The 21236-nt window shown below is 36.5% G+C and overlaps 1 protein-coding gene across 1 annotated transcript; it reads left to right on the top strand.

The window, feature by feature from the left end:
- Nucleotides 1–2012: 2012 nt before the first annotated feature.
- Nucleotides 2013–6436, top strand: DIN10 (Raffinose synthase family protein). Its single transcript, XM_090006037.1, has 8 exons — nucleotides 2013–2236; nucleotides 2368–2685; nucleotides 2809–3930; nucleotides 4021–4230; nucleotides 4394–4746; nucleotides 5172–5260; nucleotides 5323–5679; nucleotides 6100–6436. The coding sequence occupies exons 2-8, from the start codon at nucleotides 2495–2497 to the stop codon at nucleotides 6169–6171; spliced, it is 2394 nt and encodes a 797-aa protein (XP_089862163.1). The 5' UTR covers nucleotides 2013–2236; nucleotides 2368–2494; the 3' UTR covers nucleotides 6172–6436.
- Nucleotides 6437–21236: the final 14800 nt, after the last annotated feature.

Raw genomic sequence — 21236 nt, 5'->3', positions numbered from 1 at the left:
TTAATTAATTTAATCAAATAAATTTAATTGTTAATTGATTAACTTTTTTACTTTATTTATCATTTAACCCCTACTTGCAATTATATCAAAGTTAAGAAGAAAACATAGTACTTTAACACAATCAATCACCCAGAGAATAAAATTTTAGTATTGTTTATAAAATTTTTGATTTTTTTTGTTGTACATTTTATATATATATATATATATATATATATATATATATATATATATATATATATATATATATATATATATATATATATATATATATATATATATATATATATATATATATATATATATATACACGTGCTGAGCAGGGCCACAGCCCAGCCTGTTTCTAGCCGAGCTTAGTTCTAATTTATAGGCTTTACCCTGGCACTAATACCATGCTACCGGTTTCCAAACATGAGTAGTTGAAGGAGTTGTTTACGCTTCCAGATCCATTTTCCTTAAATTTCAATAGATCTCCTTCACCGGACTCCTTGCAACTCCGTCCAACGAACCCAACTGGGCTAACTTGGGTTTGTTAGGTTGGTGGGACATTCAAGCTAATACGCTACCAAAGGCTAACCGTAGTTAACTGTGGAGTACGAAATATCTAACAAGATGCAGCATTCACGGACGCGATGATTTGCGTGCGTGACATGGACTCACAGATTTTTTTTAATTCAAAAGACTCTTTTACCCTTTAAATTTTATTAAATGAACTGTAGCAGAAGGGTTGACTAGGGTTGGAATGAGTCTGGTCGCCGGACTTACTAGGGATGAAAACTTGACTCTGACTTAAATGGGGTTAGTGTTGGCTGTGGGCTCAAAGGGCCTACGACCAAGTTTCAAGCACATGTCGAACTCAGCTGAGCTCGAGCCAAGTTTCATGCACAAGTGGGATTGAATGCAGGCATTCTAAGTTGGCAATTAAACAACCCCAACAACACCATGCCAGGCTACGCCAAGTAGATTGGATTTAACATTTCGGATTTTTTAACAAGTATCCGCCATATTCCCGCCCCGATTGGGTCTACTCTCATCTCATTTGGATGGATAAACTTGTCCAGCATCAACAAAATTGACAGCAACACTCTGCCAGGAGTCTGAAAGCTACGGGTTCATGCATCCAAAATTGGGTATATTTTCTTATGGATACGGAGGACTTAGGGTCATACATCAATGTCATTAATAAGCCAGTTTTATTTGTTTTTTTTTTCGGTTTTCAATAAAACAAAAAGTGATTACCATTAAAACCTGAACATATGTTGCTTGCTTCCAAGGCAGAGAAGCTCATGGTTAGAGACAAGAACGTCACTTAGCTGAAGAAGGATGTCACAAGTTTGAGACCCACTGATGTGCGTCCGGTGCTATAAAGCCGAAAACTCGAAAGTTTTTACACCCATGAAGCCAGGGGTGAGTCTTCAGTGAAGTGATTTTCCTCGTTTATGCAAAAAGGAAAAAAAAACAGAAGGTTTCAACTGGTGTTGGACGCTTGAAGTTTTGGCATTTGGCCACTGTATCAATCCATGGGGCCCTCAGCAATAATAAATGGATATAATCTCTCTAATACCAGATTCATAACTTAACTGGAGGATCCAAGTTGTAGCCGGACAATATTCCAGTTTGGCAACTGAAGAAAAACCATATCTGTGTCTGACATAGGATATGCACCGCTGGATTAGCTGAAAATGGGTAAAATCTCTTGGTTTTCTATTGAAAACAGATAAAATAGGTCGAACTAAGCTCGGCTCAGACTGGGATCCAACTATGTTGATGTATCCGGTTTCAATACAAATCACCCAACAGACACAATGTCGTTCCAGATCCGGAATTCCGGATCTGACGATTTGGGTCCGATCAGGTAAGGACATAGGTCGGAAATCCAGCCCGCTTTTCGCCACTACAAACGAACGCATCGGGTTAATCCGACGTGGATCCAGCACGGCTGCACAATTATTATATGCTTACGGCATGACGTGGCACGCTCATCAATACCAACGCCCCCAATCAAGAGAGAGAGAGAGAGAGAGAGGCGCGGAGATGCAGAGGCAAGCGAAGAAGAAGAGAGACAGAGGATAAGGAGAAAAGGGAATGAGGGTGGTGGGGTGCAGGCATTATTGGGGCCTCCCCTTCTCCTTAAATTCGACCCATCCTCCTCCCCAGTTCCTCCCATCTAATTCCTTCTCTCCGCCTATTCCCTTTCCTCTCTCTCCTTTCTCTTTTCCCATAACGCCCTCGCCCTCTGGTACTCCCCTTTTCTCTTTCCCCCACTACCATTTTTTTTCCCTTTTCATTTTTCTCTAATGAAATCCCCTTCTTAATACCCAAGGTTGTCACGATCTGACGGGTTCTGTGCTTTTGTTCTTCATATTTCAGGCGTCGATCTCTGCCACGTCTCCGGGCGTCCCCCGGAACCCGAGTCATATCCGCATTAGTAGAGGAAGATAAGAAGGAGAAGAAGAAGAAGGAGAAGAAGAAGAAGAGCGAGAGCAATCAGAAAGAGATGACGATCACGCCGGCAGTTCGAGTTTCCGAGCGAAAACTCCTCGTGAGAGATCGGGTGATACTCTCCGGCGTCCCGGAGAACATAATCTCTTCTTCCGTTTCCGATTCCGGCCCCGTGGATGGCGTTTTCATCGGTGCAGTCTTCCCGGAGAGCAGTTGTCGCCATGTCGTCCCCCTGGGAACTCTAAGGTAAAACTCGGACACTGGGTATTTTTGCTTTTGAAAGAAATATGGAGAACAAGAATTGGATCTAAAACAAACCAGTACGACCAAGGCCAGATGATGATGGATTTGGCTTATCGGTGGTGACAGGGACGTCCGATTCATGGCGAGCTTCCGATTCAAGCTGTGGTGGATGACCCAAAAGATGGGCGACCGCGGGCGAGACGTCCCGACGGAGACCCAATTCCTCCTTGTCGAGTCCCGAGAGGGCTCTGGCACCGCAGAGTTCGCTGGCCCCGCCGGATCAGACCAGACATTCTACACTGTCTTCCTCCCCCTGCTGGAGGGCTCCTTCCGGGCGTCCCTCCAAGGGAACCCGGCCGACCAGCTGGAGATCTGCATTGAGTCCGGCGACCCCACCATCCGCGCCTCCACCTTCTCGCACTCTGTCTTCGTCTTCGCCGGCTCCGACCCCTTCGCAGCAATCTCGGACGCGATCCGCGCCGTGAAGCTCCATCTCAAGACCTTCCGGCAGCGCGCCGAGAAGCGGCTGCCGGGCATCGTGGACTGGTTCGGCTGGTGCACCTGGGACGCTTTCTACCAGGAGGTGACCGCCGAGGGGGTAGAAGCCGGCATCGCCAGCCTTTCTGCCGGCGGCGCACCGCCCAAATTCGTCATCATCGACGATGGGTGGCAGTCCGTCGGGACCGACCCCAAAGGCGCCACCACCAAGGAGAACCAGCTTTTCCGGCTAACCGGGATCAAGGAGAACCACAAGTTCCAGAGGAAGGCGAGCAACGGCGACTCGATCGAGGGGATCAAGCATATCGTAGACATCGCGAAGGCAAAGCACGGCCTCAACTACGTCTACGTGTGGCACGCCATTACGGGGTACTGGGGAGGGGTGAGTCCCGGCCCCTTCGGGATGGAACAGTACAACTCGGCGATGCAGTACCCGTCGCCCTCGCCCGGCGTGGTCAGCAACGAGCCCGGGTTCGAGACGGACGTGTTGACCACGCAGGGGCTGGGGCTGGTCCACCCCCGCAACGTGTACCAGTTCTACAACGAGCTGCATGGTTACCTCGCCGCGGCTGGGGTCGACGGCGTTAAGGTGGACGTGCAGTGCATCCTGGAGACGCTCGGCGCGGGTCTTGGCGGGAGGGTCGAGCTCACCCACAAGTACCACCACGCGCTGGACGCCAGCATTGCAAGGAACTTCCCGGACAACGGCTGCATCGCCTGCATGAGCCACAATACAGACGCACTCTATTGGTACTTCTTCTTTCTTTTCTTTTCTGGTCCTGTTTTTTTTTTGCTCTTCCATGGGTCTGGATCTGAATTGGGAGATGGATGGCTGTGCAGCTCCAAGCAGACGGCTGTTGTGAGGGCGTCGGACGATTTCTACCCGCGGGACCCGGTGTCGCACACGATCCATATAGCGTCTGTGGCATACAACAGTGTCTTCTTGGGGGAGTTCATGCAGCCGGATTGGGACATGTTCCACTCGATGCATCCTGCTGCGGAGTACCATGCAGCGGCTAGAGCCATTAGTGGTGGTCCTATCTATGTCAGGTGAGGGCTTAATTATAGCCCTATTTCTATGTTGTTTCAGTGAAAACAGCGACTTATTTTTGAAGGTTATACATCTCTGACTTCATTAACGCTTATTATTGAAAGCCCTATTTTTATGTTTACCAGAAACGTGTCTTTGAACCTTCTTACCTCTATTTAACAGTGATGCTCCTGGGAAGCACAACTTTGAGCTGCTGAGGAAGCTGGTCTTGCCGGACGGATCCGTGCTTCGGGCGCGCCTACCTGGGCATCCCACCCCCGACTGCTTGTTCACTGACCCTACCCGAGATGGCATTAGCTTGCTCAAGATCTGGAACATGAACAAGTTCACTGGGGTCTTGGGAGTGTTCAACTGCCAAGGAGCAGCTTGGAGCAACACAGAGAAGAAGAATGTGTTCCATAAGAACAATACCAAGATGCTAACTGGAAGCCTGAGAGCGCGTGACATCCATCTGATCTCTGAGGCTGCCGTGGATGCCGATTGGAACGGCGATTGCTCCCTTTACAGTCACAAAGGTATAAGCCCAATGCCATGCAGTTTCTATTCTTCACTTCCAGTTGAGCTTGATAAAATGGCTCTTATAGACAAGTCAATCTTCAAGGGTGGATTTTCCCGATTTTGAACTCTCAAAGTGAAGCCAAGCATGATAATCTTGTATGTGCCTCTGGTTTGAAGTGTTATTCTAATGGACAACAAGACATGTAGAGATTGTCACAGAACTTGGTTGAGAGAGCAAAGCGGTACCATTATAACTAATCCTTACATATTAAGCACCACCATCATCTGAATATGGTGGCTTTGGAACTTTGGTAGGCTTTGCAACGGACAACTTTCTTTGTGATCTTCAAATATACAAGAACGTTCTTCTGAATTTGACTGTTTTAGAGCATTGTAGAATCTCTGTGGCTAACGAATTCCTTGGTTTATTTATTCTCCACAGGTGAACTGGTTCGCCTTCCTAACAATGCATCATTGCCTGTTACCCTTAGTGTTCTAGAGCACGAGACCTTCACCATTACGCCCATCAAGGTTCTCTCTCTCTCTCTCTCTCCTGAACTCAATATATGAAACATTTCTTGGTCTTTTTGCAGGTTTTGGGACCTGGGTTTGGGTTTGCTCCGCTGGGTCTCATTGACATGATCAATGCAGGAGGGGCAATTGATTCCTATGAAGTCCAAATCCTGACAAAAGGAATTCCAGACACGGCAGATGAGATGAACTCACTGCTATCCATGGTGAGTCTGGAGAACCGGAGTCCTGACGCAATTGCCATTGTGACGATGGAGGTGAAGGGCTGTGGGAGGTTTGGTGCTTACTCTTCTGCAAAGCCCAGGAGATGTTTGGTGGATAATACAGATGTGGAATTCTCTTATGACTCGGTATCTGGGTTGCTTACCCTCTTGTTGCAGATGCCTCATTCTTCTTCCCTGCAAACTGTAGTGGTCGAGGTATAGAATAAATTTTTTATTGGTAGCACATTGTTATTGAACGAGTAATGTATTATCCAGCTATTCAAATGAATAAAATTGCCAAGATGATCTGTCTCGTACATAAGGGCAGATTTTTGTTGAGACCACACATAGACAGACAGAGATGGCTATTTTCCACGGGAATCTGTTTTCCTTCTACATTCTTCTTAATAGATACTCAGTAATTGTGGTTTTGGTCTCTCAAATGTGTTTGTGACTAAGTCAAATTACGTACATCGGTACATGCATGTGACACTAATTCTAGGAAGGGATGTGCCACATTCTGCAATACCATGAAACACTTTGGCAGGCAATTAACTACTTCAGAGAAAGATAGCTTAGAAGCAGAGGAAACAAGCAATGTTGGGATGTTAATGTTTGGTTCTGTCAATTTTACAGGTTAGATGGTACAGTCCTGCTGATTCTGGTCTGGTATCACTCCATAAAACTGACTCCCTCTTTGTAAGGTAGGTTTGGTATGATAAAAACAGACGAAATAATCAATGGTTTGCCATGGCTTCTGCAAGCTGTAACCATTGCACAACACTTGCAAGTCAAAGCAAGGTTTTCATTTCAAATGGCAAATCCCACAATTAAAATTGATCAGTGTTCACTTTTTTGGGGCATCTACGAGTGATACAATCCTGAGAAACGAATCACATGGGATATGAACTTAGTAATATAAACAAGGACCTACAAGACCATTTCTCATGATCTGACAATGAGAAAACATGATCTGACAATGAGAAAGCAGCATCTGACCACCTACGATCCGGTGATGGTGTGGCTCTCATGCCCTACACCCTTCTTCCAGTGATTTCCAGCGATGGTGGGCTCCGGTGGATGCTCCTTCCAGCCATGAGCACCAAATCTCCCCTCTCGGGAAGGTCTCGTCTGGCACCCTGGAGTCGCGGCTGAGTCTGGGGTGTCGATTGCTCCTAACCAACAGGTTGAGAGTCCTTCCTCCCCTCTCCCTATGGGGAGGACCAGTCCGGTGCTTCCCTGCAGCAAGTTGGAGTTGAGGCTGGGATGTAGGATGCTCCTGCTGTGACTAATGATATTCCTGGTGATCGTCTTGCTGCTGCTCGTTCTTGTGGTAGGTTGGTTGATCATCATTTTTTATTAATCAAAACTTTCACAAGCGATCAATGAAAATGCATTATTCTTCCTCAACTACAGCTTATTAATTTGATATTTTTTACGCTTCTAAACAGTGAGTTTCTGGCCCATTTTTCATCACAAGAAGATTTGATGTTGAAGAGTGGACTCTCGACGGTTGCTGGCTGCATAATTTTTTTTTATGAAAACTTGAGACATATGTGATACGCCTAATTTTAGATTATAAGGTGTATTTTGGTATGAATTAGAGTGACCTTCTTTTACCTTGTCGGTGGCAATGATGTCTTTTGTTTGATAGCGGACGCATTTGAGGAAAAGCTGATTGTTGTTGATGAAATGACTTTTGTTAATTTTTTTGTATTTTGCAAGGATTCTCGTAGAAGGTCAATCTAATCTAAAAAAGTTACGAGTCTCAAAAGTCTTGTTTGAAAATTATATATTTTTTATAACTTTAGAAGAGAATGAAGAGAAAACAGTTATTTCTCTCCCACAGTAGTCAATGAAGGATGTTGTTGCTCTTGATGATGCTTTCCAACCTAAGAAACATCATGTTCCTTCTGCTATTGAGATTGATGATTGTCTTGCTTTAGAGAAAGATGTCAATGGTTGCCTACATCGATAGCCTATCTTCTCTTTCCTTTATGCTTGTACATTACCATTTAGACCTTTTTTTTATTCTGACCAGCTTTTCCTTTGAGCCTTTGTCATCTTAAGAAGCAGGATGATCAAATTGTGGTTAAAGTTTGTAGCAGAGATCCTTTGCATGATTTTGCTTCATTAGCTTCAAACATGGTCTTCGGATCATCGATTAAAGAGATTCACTATACCTTTGTACTGTACTTTGTGATGCTCAAACTAGTTGCCCATGCCCCTATCAAGCTAGTACTGTGCACTAAGCATTAAAAAAGTGTGCATGCCAAAAAAGACTGAAATTGAGATGCTAAATGTGAACTCCAAGTAATATGTTTGAGGTGTTCAAGAGTAGAACTTCAAGATATACTTACTCTACAATTGTAATCTCCATCTTTTTGTTTCTTTACCAATGGGATGAGTGAGCATCTAATGTATATATCTTATCTCTTAGAATCTTTGTTGTAATTCTATCTTAAGAGTTAATTCATAATCTTATTTTTCTTAAAAAAAAAAATCGTAAAGAATATAACTACACCATTCTATACCATACAAGGGTGGTGAAAACACTTTTGATAAAAAAAATAGTGTATGGAACATTATTTCCATAATACTGATCCACGATCCCAATAAGAAGAGACCTTCCAATCAAGATGGCAGATCAGCTTGCCTTTAATCAACTACAAAAGGCTAATGGCAAGCCTCTCTTCCTTTTTAATATGCCAATTCCAAAGCATAGAGTGGGCGCATGCTATCTGAAGCCTGTGTTGCGGCCACATATTTGTTGAGAGGAAACCAACATTATCCTGTAAGTGTTTCCAAAGTAAAAGATGTATTTTGAACGAAGAGCAAAAGATTTTCCAAGTGAGAAAGATCTTACTTTAAGGATCTATATCATAAAGGAATGCATCGAATTCAGATCAGATGTCCAACCAATTCAGATCCATTTGTACACAGGTTTGCATTTGTGTGTGTGGGTGCTCCAAGGTTCATTAAAACCTAAGGACAATGAAATTGGTGATTAGTCTCTAAAGGGTCCCTTTGATTAAGTGGAGAAAAACGTCACACCAGTAAAATGTGGGCTCGCTCACTTTTCCAGGTCCAAAATACGCACCATGGAAATTTGTCAGATCAAGTTATCCATTTAGACAACTTTGGTTGGGGAAATAAGTCCGACAAGTCATAACTCATATCTTCTTTCTCCAGAAAAATTGTACAAAATCTGTTTTTTTAATAAATAATTAAAATTTTGAATAACACATACTTCCCAATTTTTTATTTAAGAGAGATATGCAAGAAGTGTATGGAAAGTTTATGAAAGAGCACCTAATTTATCTAGAAATTGCACAAATAGGTGTTTCGGATTATATTAGAAATTTTTTCAAATACCCACCAAACTTTTTGACCTAATTCATGCACCTTTGGGGTCTTCAAATTCTAGCTAAAGTTTTTGGCACTATTAATCAAATTTTCCCAATCATAACGCTCCCTAGGTTGTCCGTGGGTTAGCACTATGTTACGGATCGGGTAGACCCTGATCAAAAAATCCAGTCGGCTAGGGCAGCTAGGCTTGGTGGGGCCCACCAAGGGAATGTCTCCCTATCTTTGGGCAGGCTAGAAAGGCCTGAAAGGGCGGGTTATGAGGGTGCTAAGAATGAAAAAGAGAAAATAAGAGGCTAGGCTATTTTTAGAGGTCAAATTTTAAAATAACCTAGTCAACTTGGAGTCCAAAGAGGCTTAACCAAAATTAGGAGAATTTTAATATTTTATGAAACTTGTGAAATGACTAGGCCTTGTATTTTTCTTGTTGAGCATGAATGAAAAAATTGAAGTTCTCTCTCTGTCTCATGTCTTCCTCTATCTCTCTAATTCTAGCCTCTCTCTATCTCTCAAAATCTCTCCCTCTTCTCTCTAGTTACTTGACTTATTGTAGGTCGTGAAGCTTTGATTGGGTCTTTAGGTGCTTTCCAAGGCCTAGCCAAGTCTACGTGCCATCAAGCTCATAGTGTCGGTGTGATCCAGCTATCCCCAATCTTCTCTTGTGAAGTTGACATCATTCAACAAATTCAACCTTCTTGGAACGTTCCTCACTTGGTCCCTGTGGTTTGAGTAGGTTTGAATCTGCTTCCCTTATCACCCAACCTAGTTTGAACCCATGGCAACCTAGTTAAGTTTACCTAAATCCTCTATTCCATGTAAATCTATCATACTTCAAAAAATCCTCTAGCCTAAACCGTGAAAAGTCTAGTCCTTATTTTTGGACCTAAGGTGTTTGAGTGTGTCCTTAGTCAACCCTTCAAATTTCATAGTCAACCGAATCTCCAGTGCATATAACCCATTTATACAATTTGGTCTGCCTAAACCCTAACTTGTTTGACCCGATCCTGACCCGAATAATCCTGTCACTTCAAAAATTGGTAACTCCCTATTTCTGTGTCCTCTGGACTTGAAAATTGGATCGTACCTACCTTCGTGTGTCTGAAATTATAATACCCTCAAAATTTTAACCTTAATTATTGTTTAAATATTGAAATTTTGATTTTGAGATCAATTTTTTTATATAAGTATAAGTAAATCAGATCTTATAATGCGAAAACAATTTTAAAAAATGGTTAATACTTTGTGCGGGGTTACATTAAAGATAACAATCAAATCAAAATGTTCGAGATATACACATTTCAAACCATGTATAAGATAAGACTGAAATATAAAGAGTTTTAATTTCATTTCAAATCAGAGTATAAAAACAATAGTTCAGTCTCTATATAATCAAATACTTAAATAAAAAAGATCATGTCTACCAAGATCGCAAGGTAAGAATGGACCCTTGAGAATGCAGCTCGACCAAGCCTTCACTCAAACTACTTATCATACTTTACCTGCATTACTTGTTCTCCATAAAATAAGGTCAGACTCATTAAAGTCTGGTAAAGCAACCCAAACTCAAACTTAAAGAAAATATATTAAGCATTTAAATGTAAAGACATGGTATATTATTCATCAATCATCAAGTGATAGACAAGGGAACAACGTCCTATGCGTCATTCATTTTAAGCATTCGAACATAAAACATTTAAAATTATTTCATCACTTAATATTTTATTCAGCCATAACTCATATAATAAAGCATAATCTATATGCATAGAAGTCATACAAGTCATCGTATAAAAAAAAATAAAATAAAATAAAAATATATATATATATATATATATATATATATATATATATATATATATATATAAGACATTTAGATCATTGCATTATTTTTATATGCATTAATAATTCTTATAAACAATAAATCAAATCACATTTGACCATTTCAGCGTGAAACACACGCGCATACCTTCTAAGTAATTTAGTTAGATATTCATAATACACATCAATCATGATACATAGGTGTGATATATTCACCCAGACAATCATAATGCAATAATTTGTAATAAAACTATATAGGCGTGATGTATCATTCACCTAATAAGTTAAAACTAGTCATTTGTAGGCATGATGTGTCATTCACCAATACACTAACATAATCGTCACAATTATAACCTCATATCAAGATCTAAAATCAACACGGATCTGATTCTCATATATGAGTTCAGTATATAATTATGCTACAAAAGAAAAGCCAAATCTATAGATTCATAACTAGCTATCTTAATCAACTCAGAAGATCATCATAATTAATCATAATATTTTATTTAATCATATAAATATTCACAAGATCCACACCAGATCTCCTGGTCAGAAAAATATACGACCTCACAAAAAATATACCGTCTTCGCGGGCTACCCCCTCTTGGATAACACACTTCCTCACAGAGACTTACCTCTCAAGTTGGATTACCTGATCTTGTCATACACACGCTCACAGAGAATCCTTTGAGAACAGTTCCTCAACAGGTATCATATCAAGTAAAAATTATTGTGATATATGCATCAATACAATTAATCACTCTTAGGGTCTATAGCCACCAACACAGGCACAAGCATGTATAGAATCAAAATACATTGCATCACACATCACTTCATATTGCATCTAAATCATAAAATCACACATTTAATCAATAAGGTTTTATGAACCATAGTTTACTATTGAACTTAAACATTTATCATATGAATTCATAATTTTACATCACGTGGCATTTAAATTATATCATACAAAAGAATATTATCCTACTTATCATATCATCACCACAAGGGACATTGTATTTCATAAATTTAACCTCAAAGCATACGTAAACAAACATGAGTTCTATGCATGCATACGTGAACATGCACATTTGATAATGCGAAGTAACTAAACCTTAACATACGTAGCTCCTACGTAGTTTGAGTTATGCACACAGGATTCAAGTCATATATACATTTTTTACCACATGAATCGATATATCACCTTAGATAATTATGTAAGAAAGGTAGGTCAAAATATCATTAGCCATCCCACCATACATCATACGTACATGTTTCTCAAACAAACAGGACATATAAGTTAAAAACAATTTATAACATTCACATGCATTCTTTTATACCATAATAAATGAGTCAATCATATGATAAGACAATATATATAACATTCACAGTATGCATCGAACATGATTTACACATATCCATAGTAGTTATATATGCACCATGTATCAAATTCGTACAACACACAAAGCAACATAGCATGCGCAAAACAAAGTATGATGACATACATTGCGTACATATTATACATTTATAAGTGCATGGGCATTCAAACCCATAAACATGTGTACCTATAGCAAACACACTCCATATTCCGCTAACTACAATTATGACAAGCATGATCTTCGAACTATAATCACAAGAGTCTTAGATATTCATAACTAAGTGAAGTGTGTGAGCGTGAAGGTGTTGCATACTATAAAATAAATTTATTGGGTAATGCATTTGCACCACGTACTTACTATGGGCATTTACCTGATTTGCATTTCGCATTGCATTGCATTCAATGCACACTGGCTTATACCTATTTTGATACTTAGCGTAAGTATCACATTTTTAGTATATCTTGCACTCAAATCAATTAAACATATAGGCGACTATAGCACTCCTAGATATCTACAACTACGTGTGGTGTGTGCACATAACTTGTATTTGTATTTCAATGAAGTATTTAGCACAACATTATGCTTATGCAATTAGTGCCTAAACATGCTATCTATAAATTCAGTTAAGAAAACTTACTTTAATAATGTGGAGAACAACAAATCAAAACCCAAAAGACCGAGGGGTTTTAAAATTTGCAAAGACTGTGCCAAAAGTTTTAAAAATATAAAATCCCCAAAAATTTAGAAAGATCGAGTGAACCACCAATAAATATTAACTTCTGAATAGAAAATGTTGCATATACTAACATCTTCATCTCACCAAATTTGGTTACTGCAAAACATAGATTAAATATTTTAAACAATACTATTGATTAAAATGACCAAAATACCCCTTGATTAAAAATTAAGATTTTTAACTTGCTAAATTCATCTAGTAAATTCCAAATTTAATGATATCACACCAATATTTTATAAAACTCTTAAAAACATATTTTTAATCAGAAGTAATATAATTGATTGTTAAATATCTGAAATAATTTTAAAAATATCAATTTTACCCTTATTAGACAGAAATGAGTAATTGAGCATTTAAACATCAACAACTGAGATATAAATGATAGAAACACATTTCTAACTTAAAGATAAAGATGAATTATTTATTTTTTACTAATATCCAAAATTTATAGGTTTTACAGAAACCAACTCATCAAATAATTTTTTTTATGCCACTAAGGAGAATTGATTTTTTTTAAGACCCTGTCTGAAACCAACCACATAGTCTATTCAAGTTGATCCATTTTAGTCTTTCCTCTAACTGTGTTCATACCCACGACCTCCGCTCACATCAACTAGTATGAGAGCAAACCACCCATGCCACCTAAGAAAATCAAGGACAAAACACCAAAGATGAATCTCAAGTTTATAAACAATTTTTTCGAAGAAATCAACACCAAGTTTGGTAGTGTTGAAAATCGCATGACCAGTGTAACAACCCAATTTTTATAACCCGAAAAATGATGGATTTTTTTTTTGAAATGCTTTTAAAAATCTTTAACAAATAGCAACGGAAAAACTCTTAGGATCTAAAAGTTGGCGTGCTACTTTTCGAATTCATGCATAACCATATGATTGTGGAAACTTAAAATAAATAGATTTCATCTTGCATAAAATAAATCAAGGTCACAAATCATGCAAAATATTAATTTAATTATCCATTGCCATAAAAATCAAATAATAAATCAGTTCACCACTCTCTTTCGCATGTAAGCTATTTTTTATTACCTAAAAAATGTTAAACCATATAGGGTCAGACAAAACATGTCTTAGTAGAGAGAAATATGCTAAGCTTGTAAGATAGAAATTTAATGCAAGAATTTTAATAGAAATTTCATAGTTTAACATTTGAATATAACTGAAACAATTATACAACTAATCTTGCATGTTCAAAATTTACAATTTTACAATGTTGGGGGTTCCTCTCTGCGAGGCAAGCTGTAACTCTCGTTGAAGCCATTTTTTTCCATGGGGTTCCTTTCTACGAGGTCTCGGCTCACCTCACAGAGAGGAACGCCTAACAGTGAGTGAGTTCCTCACTCTCGCTGAAGCCATTTTTTTCCATACTGTTTGGGGTTCCTCTCTGCGAGGGCCTCGGCTCGGCTCACCTCACTCTCACTGAAAACATGATTTGTAGGACTGATTAAGACTTAGGAGTGTTATGACTTTTAAGATGATCACTTTTTTTTTGGCTTTTTGACAGGATGATTGCATATGGTGGCATGTATGGGATTATCAAACTTATCTAAAATCTAAATTTTGTGAAGTTGTGAACTGTGTGAAACAGGCTGATTGCATATTTTGAAGTTTGATAATAAATTGTTAATTGTTTGTTATATTTTTTAACTGTTTATAATTTTATTAGTGCCAAAATATTACAAAATGATCCTTGCAGCATGTCAAAATTTGGAAATTGAAAATTTCAGGTATGATTCTTTATTAGTTTATTGACTTATTCTGTTATGTATTGTTATGCATTATGCATTTTATGATTTTCAATTTTTAATGCATAATGCTATTAGAAATTATTAGAGCTTTGAAAGGTAGTGGTTACTAGTTTAAGTTTACTTGTTTTATTTCTACCTGTATAGCTTAATTATTAATATTCATTTCACAATCTTCATTATTGTTCTTATGTATGTTTAGCTATGAAGTTTATTTATTTTTTCTGCAGTTATTTTGTAGTTTTTGTTCTTTGATGCTTTGATTTAGTGAATTTTCTGCTTAAAGTTTGATTATTTGCATTCACATTGTAGAAAACATAGTGTTATATTCAATATTTAAAGTCCGAGTTACTGAGTCGACCCGCTGACCCGCGAGTCAAGGGTCGGGCGATCCAGTCCGAGTCATGGGTTTGCCAACTGTGGTTTACTCGATGAGCAAACATGATTTGATAATGTTTGAAACTTAAAAGATCATGGGTCATTGATTTTTCAATCCTTAAAAAAACTTGCTTACATGTCGGAATTAGACGTTCCAAAAGCCGATTCCCACCTATGTCACATAGGTGCCGGTGCAAAGGATGCAGCATGGCAATTTCAAAAAACTTGGGTGCGGGTTTATAGAATATATATATATATATATATATATATATATTTGTTTGTTTGTTTATATGTATTTATGTATGCATGTGTGTGTGTGTGTGCCACAGAATGCATTTACACTTACACAGTTATAATAAGTGGTGTTATTTGGAAAAGATTGAGGAAGAACAGGTTAGGTATGTGTTTTTGTTAATACATGGCTTCGAGCAGTTTGTTCCTATTGTAACAGGCTGTGGTCTTTTATGTTGTTTTTGGTTTATGAAGGAGTGGGTGGGTCTTGTAAGTTACACATTTGAAGATAAGCTTTACTTCTACAACCATCAAAATTTGGGCAACATCTGGGCGACATGTTATCCATACATACTGTTAAATTATGTAATCAAATCTTGTAATTCAATATATATTTTATATATATAAGGTAATACATATACATATATATATAATATATGAATATGTATCTACCTATTATATATATATATATATATATATAATATTTATTTCTCTTTAGCCGTAAGGGTATATTCATCATTTTACACATTCTTTTTTGAGAATATGTATGTAATTTCTTTTTTGTTTTCTTTTCTTTTTTTCTTTTATTATTTCATCCTTTAGTTTTTAGCACATGGTCGTTGGGCCCTCCACCCGACATGTTATCCACCCAACATGATCGTTGGGCCCTCCAACGGTTATAATTATAACCGTTGGAGGGGTCCCAACGATCATATTGGGAGCCCCTCCATGGCCTCTCATTGTGTATAAATAGGGGTGTTCCCCCTTGTGTTTTCCTATGGCTTTGAGTCAAAGCCCAAGTGTTCAGTAAAGGTTATTTTCATTTTTAGTGCTTTTGTGAGATTGATTGATTTGCGCTTTTGTGTACAAGTGTTCTTAGTGTTCTTATTGTGCATGTGTGCACTTATCTTGCATCAATAATAAAATACAAAAAAAATACACAAGCAGCAAATATGCAGGACTTACCATACGCAGAAGCCCATCAATGTGTGCACATATTCTTATCTTTAATTACATTTTCTTTCTTAAATGATGCATGCAATGCCTAACTAGTGCATATACATCTTAAAGAATCATTTCTTAGCCCTGCTGATACGACACAAACTTATTTTCTCAAATTAGAACCATGGTTCAGGACGTGTTTTACATACATGGGTGACTTTATCCTGGCCAGGTCAATTCACCATGACGGGGTGAGGAACAAAAATATGAGAGAGATTCCCAACATCTTTCAACCCGATGCACCAGTTTTTCTCATGAGTACTTTATATCCTCTACGTTGTAGTTTAATACAAAGGTTTACCCATAAAATCGTAAAAGGGGAGAAACAACCTTTCATGCTCAAAACAAACTTACCCCACAAAGTTTTGTACCACCTACCACTCTCTCAACAAGTATCTTGAGTTTTAATGTCACATGATTACTTGATTACATACTTATTTTTTTTCATGCAACATCAAAACTTGAGCCACTTTATGGGACATGGATGCATTCTTATAAAATATTAGAAAATTCATTTAATCATACTTAAAACATAAACTTAAGCATATGCATAAATAAAAATATTATTCATTTTCATACTTTGGTTAACACATATGCATGAACATGGCCAATGCAATAAAGAATATAAATATGAGCATCCATCTCAGTGAAACATTCATATCATCATTATAACATGAGCATACTTGCAGCCAACACATATTCAGAATTTAAAATATAAACTTGCATTCATTGAACACTTTGCTCCTTGATCTTAATATATAGACTTTATTGACTATTCAGTTCATAGGCATATTCATATAAGCTTGCATAGGATCAGACTTGCATACTTATTCACATATTGCATGCTATTCGAAACGAAAAAAATCATACAAAAATGTGCGAACTATGCAAAGGTCGACTGTCGGTCCAAAGATTGGTCCTGATTTACGAAAACAATAACTCTACCATACTGTTACAAAGCTCACACAAAATTTTATGTTTGGTGAACAGAACTAATATTTCCATAGTATAAATAAAATTTCATTAGCTTTTCGTAGCCGTAAACCATTCATGAAAAATTCTCTGTATTAAAGAGTTATAAATGTTTTACTCGAGACATGTCATATTCTGTTCCGACTGTCATAGGGTCATGCTCAATCCATGTACATAGCCCAAAATTTTACAGTAGATGCAACATTTTGTTAGCTTTCCAACACAATAAACCGTTTGTCAAAACTCCGCCCGACGAGGGAGATACGAATATTTTACTGGTCGGAGGTCAGGCAAAAAAATTAAAATTTCGGGTCTATGCATTCGGGTCGGGCCAAACCGAGCCACCCGAATCCGTACACCCATGATTTATCTTGCATATTTTAAATAAAAACCAGTATAAAATATATAGTTAAATCTGATACATTTTATCTATGATAGATCATATTTTCTTTGAGTTTTTTGGCCGAAAAATATGCCCGATACGCATATGCTTTATTTTTCAAGAATTAGTTTGGAAGAATTCACAATAAATTAACTAAAATATGTAATATTTATGAAATAAAAATTTAAAAAAATCCACAAAATTTATAGAATATCTAACAAATCATAATTTATCAGAAACCATCAAATATTACATGAATCCAATCACAAAATCCACTTCTTTCTAAATTTACTATTTTTTTTTCTAAGAAACTTGATATTGCTAAAATCGCAATATCTATAGATTTTGACCATAAAATTCTTAAATTTTTTACAGAAGGTCTAAAACAATATATCCTACCAATACAAATCGATACTTTCAATAAAATCATGGCATAAATCAAATATTTCTAATTTTTACAGATTTCTTTTCTAAGAAAACAGTTTTTTGGGAAAAACCCAATTTCAAAAGGGGGTTTCCTTTGGGAAAAATGTTCTTTCTCCATAGATCTTTAGATCTAACTCAAACCCACGGTTAAGAGGGTCTGATCATGTTCTAAACTCATGAAAAAGTATTGAAATCCAGACCAAGAACTTTGTTCTTGCAAGAAAAGCATAAATCACCTATCTCTTATCGTAAAAACATTTTTCAAAGATTTTGATGGGTCTTTTTGCATGATCCGGATGATCCACACCTTCTACTAGCTTGAAAATGATCTAATATACCTTTTGAAATCGCGTGGAGGTCTTTATTGAATCCAAGAAAAAGAAAAGAAGGCTCTAAGGGGTGTAGAGAACAAAGGAGAGAAAAGAAAAAACCAACCTTATTAATCCTTCTCATGAGGGCCTTTATTTATAAATTGGCTTAGACAAGAGTCTCATCTCTAATATAAGAAGTTAATATTTATTAATTTATTTTATTAATAAAATAAAACAATAAATTATAAGACCTAATTTAATAAATTTCAAAATTACTTAAGCTATAAAAGAAAAGTGGGGTCTTTTTACCATGTCTTGGGCTATAGTGATAAGGTAATCTTCTGAGAGGCCTACAGACCCAAAGACTCATCAGAATTAGACATTTAAATAGTCGATTTGATAGCCCTTGAAACATAGATTATCGTGGTGGCCTTAGATTTAATCATACACACATGGATTGACAAGAAAATTTAGTCAATATCAAAAAATATTAATTTTTGACCTATAATTAGGCATAAACTTCGATCGATGATATAATGCTCAAATTAACACTAATTTAAGCATATAAATAGTAGATTTTAATAACCTTAAAATGAAGAACGTCAAGGTCAACTCTGATTTAATAGATAAGTCACTGATTGACTAAAAAGTTTTTGGTCAAAACAATAATAACTTTTTTTTCGGAGCGTCCAACTCTATGGGTCAAATTCAATGATATATGATTCAAGATATCCTGAGTTATATCCCATATAATCTATCATTTAATTGATCTAAATGTTATGGATTATATTCAACTTAATTGGGTTTGATTTAAATATCATTAGTTAAATCCACTAACTAATTTATATTTTTAAGCTTATTTTTTTTAAAAATTATTATTTATTTATTAGAAATGCCCTAAAGGATCACATGTATGACTTTTGAACTAAATTTAAAATCGTAGATTTAATTTTAACAAAAATATAATTTATTATATTTTTTTCGACCTTAATTTAACACTTAATTAAGTCTTAATTTAAATTTGAATCAAACTCAAATCTAATTATAACCTTTTAGACATATTTATTAAATTTGAATTCAAATTCCAAAATCCATAATCTAAAAATATACAAATCATTTACTTTCTTGTTTAGTCCACATATTTTAGCTTTTTCAATTATTCTTGAAATAATCTTCATAACTTGAGACAAAGGTTCATAATTAATTGAAATCAAGAAAATCAAGAATATCAAGAAAATTAAGAATTTTAAGAAAATCAAGAATTCACGATTATAGTCATGAATACACCAATAATTCAATATTTATTCATTTTAATTATAAAGAAAAAATCTCGGATTTTACATCCTACCCTCCTAAAAAAAATCGGCATCAAAATTTGATATAAGCATAAAACAAAAGAACTATCCAAATATAGTTCATCACGCTTTCGTTGCGCACTCTGATTAAATAATTTAACTTCAAAAATAAAATTTGTTTGAGTTCTCAAGCCCTACAGTCAACACTGTTGTGTGATGTATCTAACTCTTTATTTCTAGGTTCTCGATTCTTACAATATAATTCAATTACTTCTAAGTTTGGCATAAATCAAAAACTCGTATTCATATGACCCTATAACATCTATGTTCTGATGTTGTAACAATTAACAAAGGAAATAATTTTTTTTAAGCATAACATATCATCAAACTAAACTAAAATGAAACATACTTACAACGATGGTGGTCGGCTGGACGAGCTTCGAGCCATTCTTTCCTTAGGCTCTGATACCAAATTTGTAACACCCTAATTTTTATAACCCAAAAAATAGTAGAATTTTTTTTGAAATGCTTTTAAAAATCTTTAACAAATAGCAACGGAAAAACTCATAGGGTCTAAAAGTTGGCATACTACTTTTCAAATTCACGCATAACCATACGATTGTGGTCACTTAAAATAAATAGATTTCATCTTACATAAAATAAATCAAGGTTCCCAATCATGCAAAATATTAATTTAATTGTCAATTGCAATAAAAATCAAATAATAAATCAGAGTCTGAAAATCTTATAAATGCGAAGGAAAGGTAGACTCGGTTCCCATCGCAACCTCCCTCCTTCGAATGTAAGTTATTCTTCATTACCTAAAAAATGTTAAACCATATAGGGTCAGACAAAATATGTCTCAGTAGAGAGAAATATGCTAAGCTTGTAAGGTAGAAATTTAAAGCAAGAATTTCAATAGAAATTTCATAGTTTAGCATTTGGAATTAACTAAAACATTTATACAACTAATCCTGCATGTTCAAAATTTATAATTTTAACAAAAGAGCATCAAATCATATATTGAAGAAATAAAATGCATGAGCAGTTAATATGTATGACTTATCACATGCATAAGCCTTTCAATGCGTGCACATATTCTTATCTTTAATTACATTTTATTTCTTAAATAATGCATGCAATGCCTAACTAATGCACATACATCTTAAGTTATCACTTCTTAGCTCTGCTGATATGTCACAAACTTAAATTCCCATATTAGAACCGTAGCTCAGAACGTGTTTTACATATAGGGGTGAATTTAGCCTGGCCAAGTCTATTCACCAAGACAGGGTGAGGAACGTTAATACGAGAAAGATTCTCAACACTTTTCAACCCGATGAATAAGTTTTCCTCATGAGTACCTTATATCCTCTACGCTACAGTCTAATGCAGAGGTTTCCCCATAAAATCGTAGGAGGGGATCAATGAGTAACCTTCCATGCTCGAAAAAGACTTACCCCCACGAAGTTTTGTACCACATGCCGCTCTCCTAGTAAGTATCTTGAGTTTTAATGTCACATGATTACTTGATTACATACTTATTTTTTTCATGCAACATCAAAACTTGAGCCAATTAATGGGCCATGAGTGCATTCTTATAAAACATTAAAAAATTACTTAATCATACTTGTAACATAAACTTGAGCATATGCATAAATAAAAATCTTATTCATTTTCATACTTCAGCCAACACATATGCATGAACATGGACAATGCAA

Source organism: Nuphar pumila, chromosome 5, assembly GCF_984573655.1.
Source record: "Nuphar pumila chromosome 5, dmNupPumi1.hap1.1, whole genome shotgun sequence".
NCBI classification, from domain to species: domain Eukaryota; kingdom Viridiplantae; phylum Streptophyta; class Magnoliopsida; order Nymphaeales; family Nymphaeaceae; genus Nuphar; species Nuphar pumila.
This window is presented reverse-complemented; position numbering and strand designations above follow the sequence as displayed.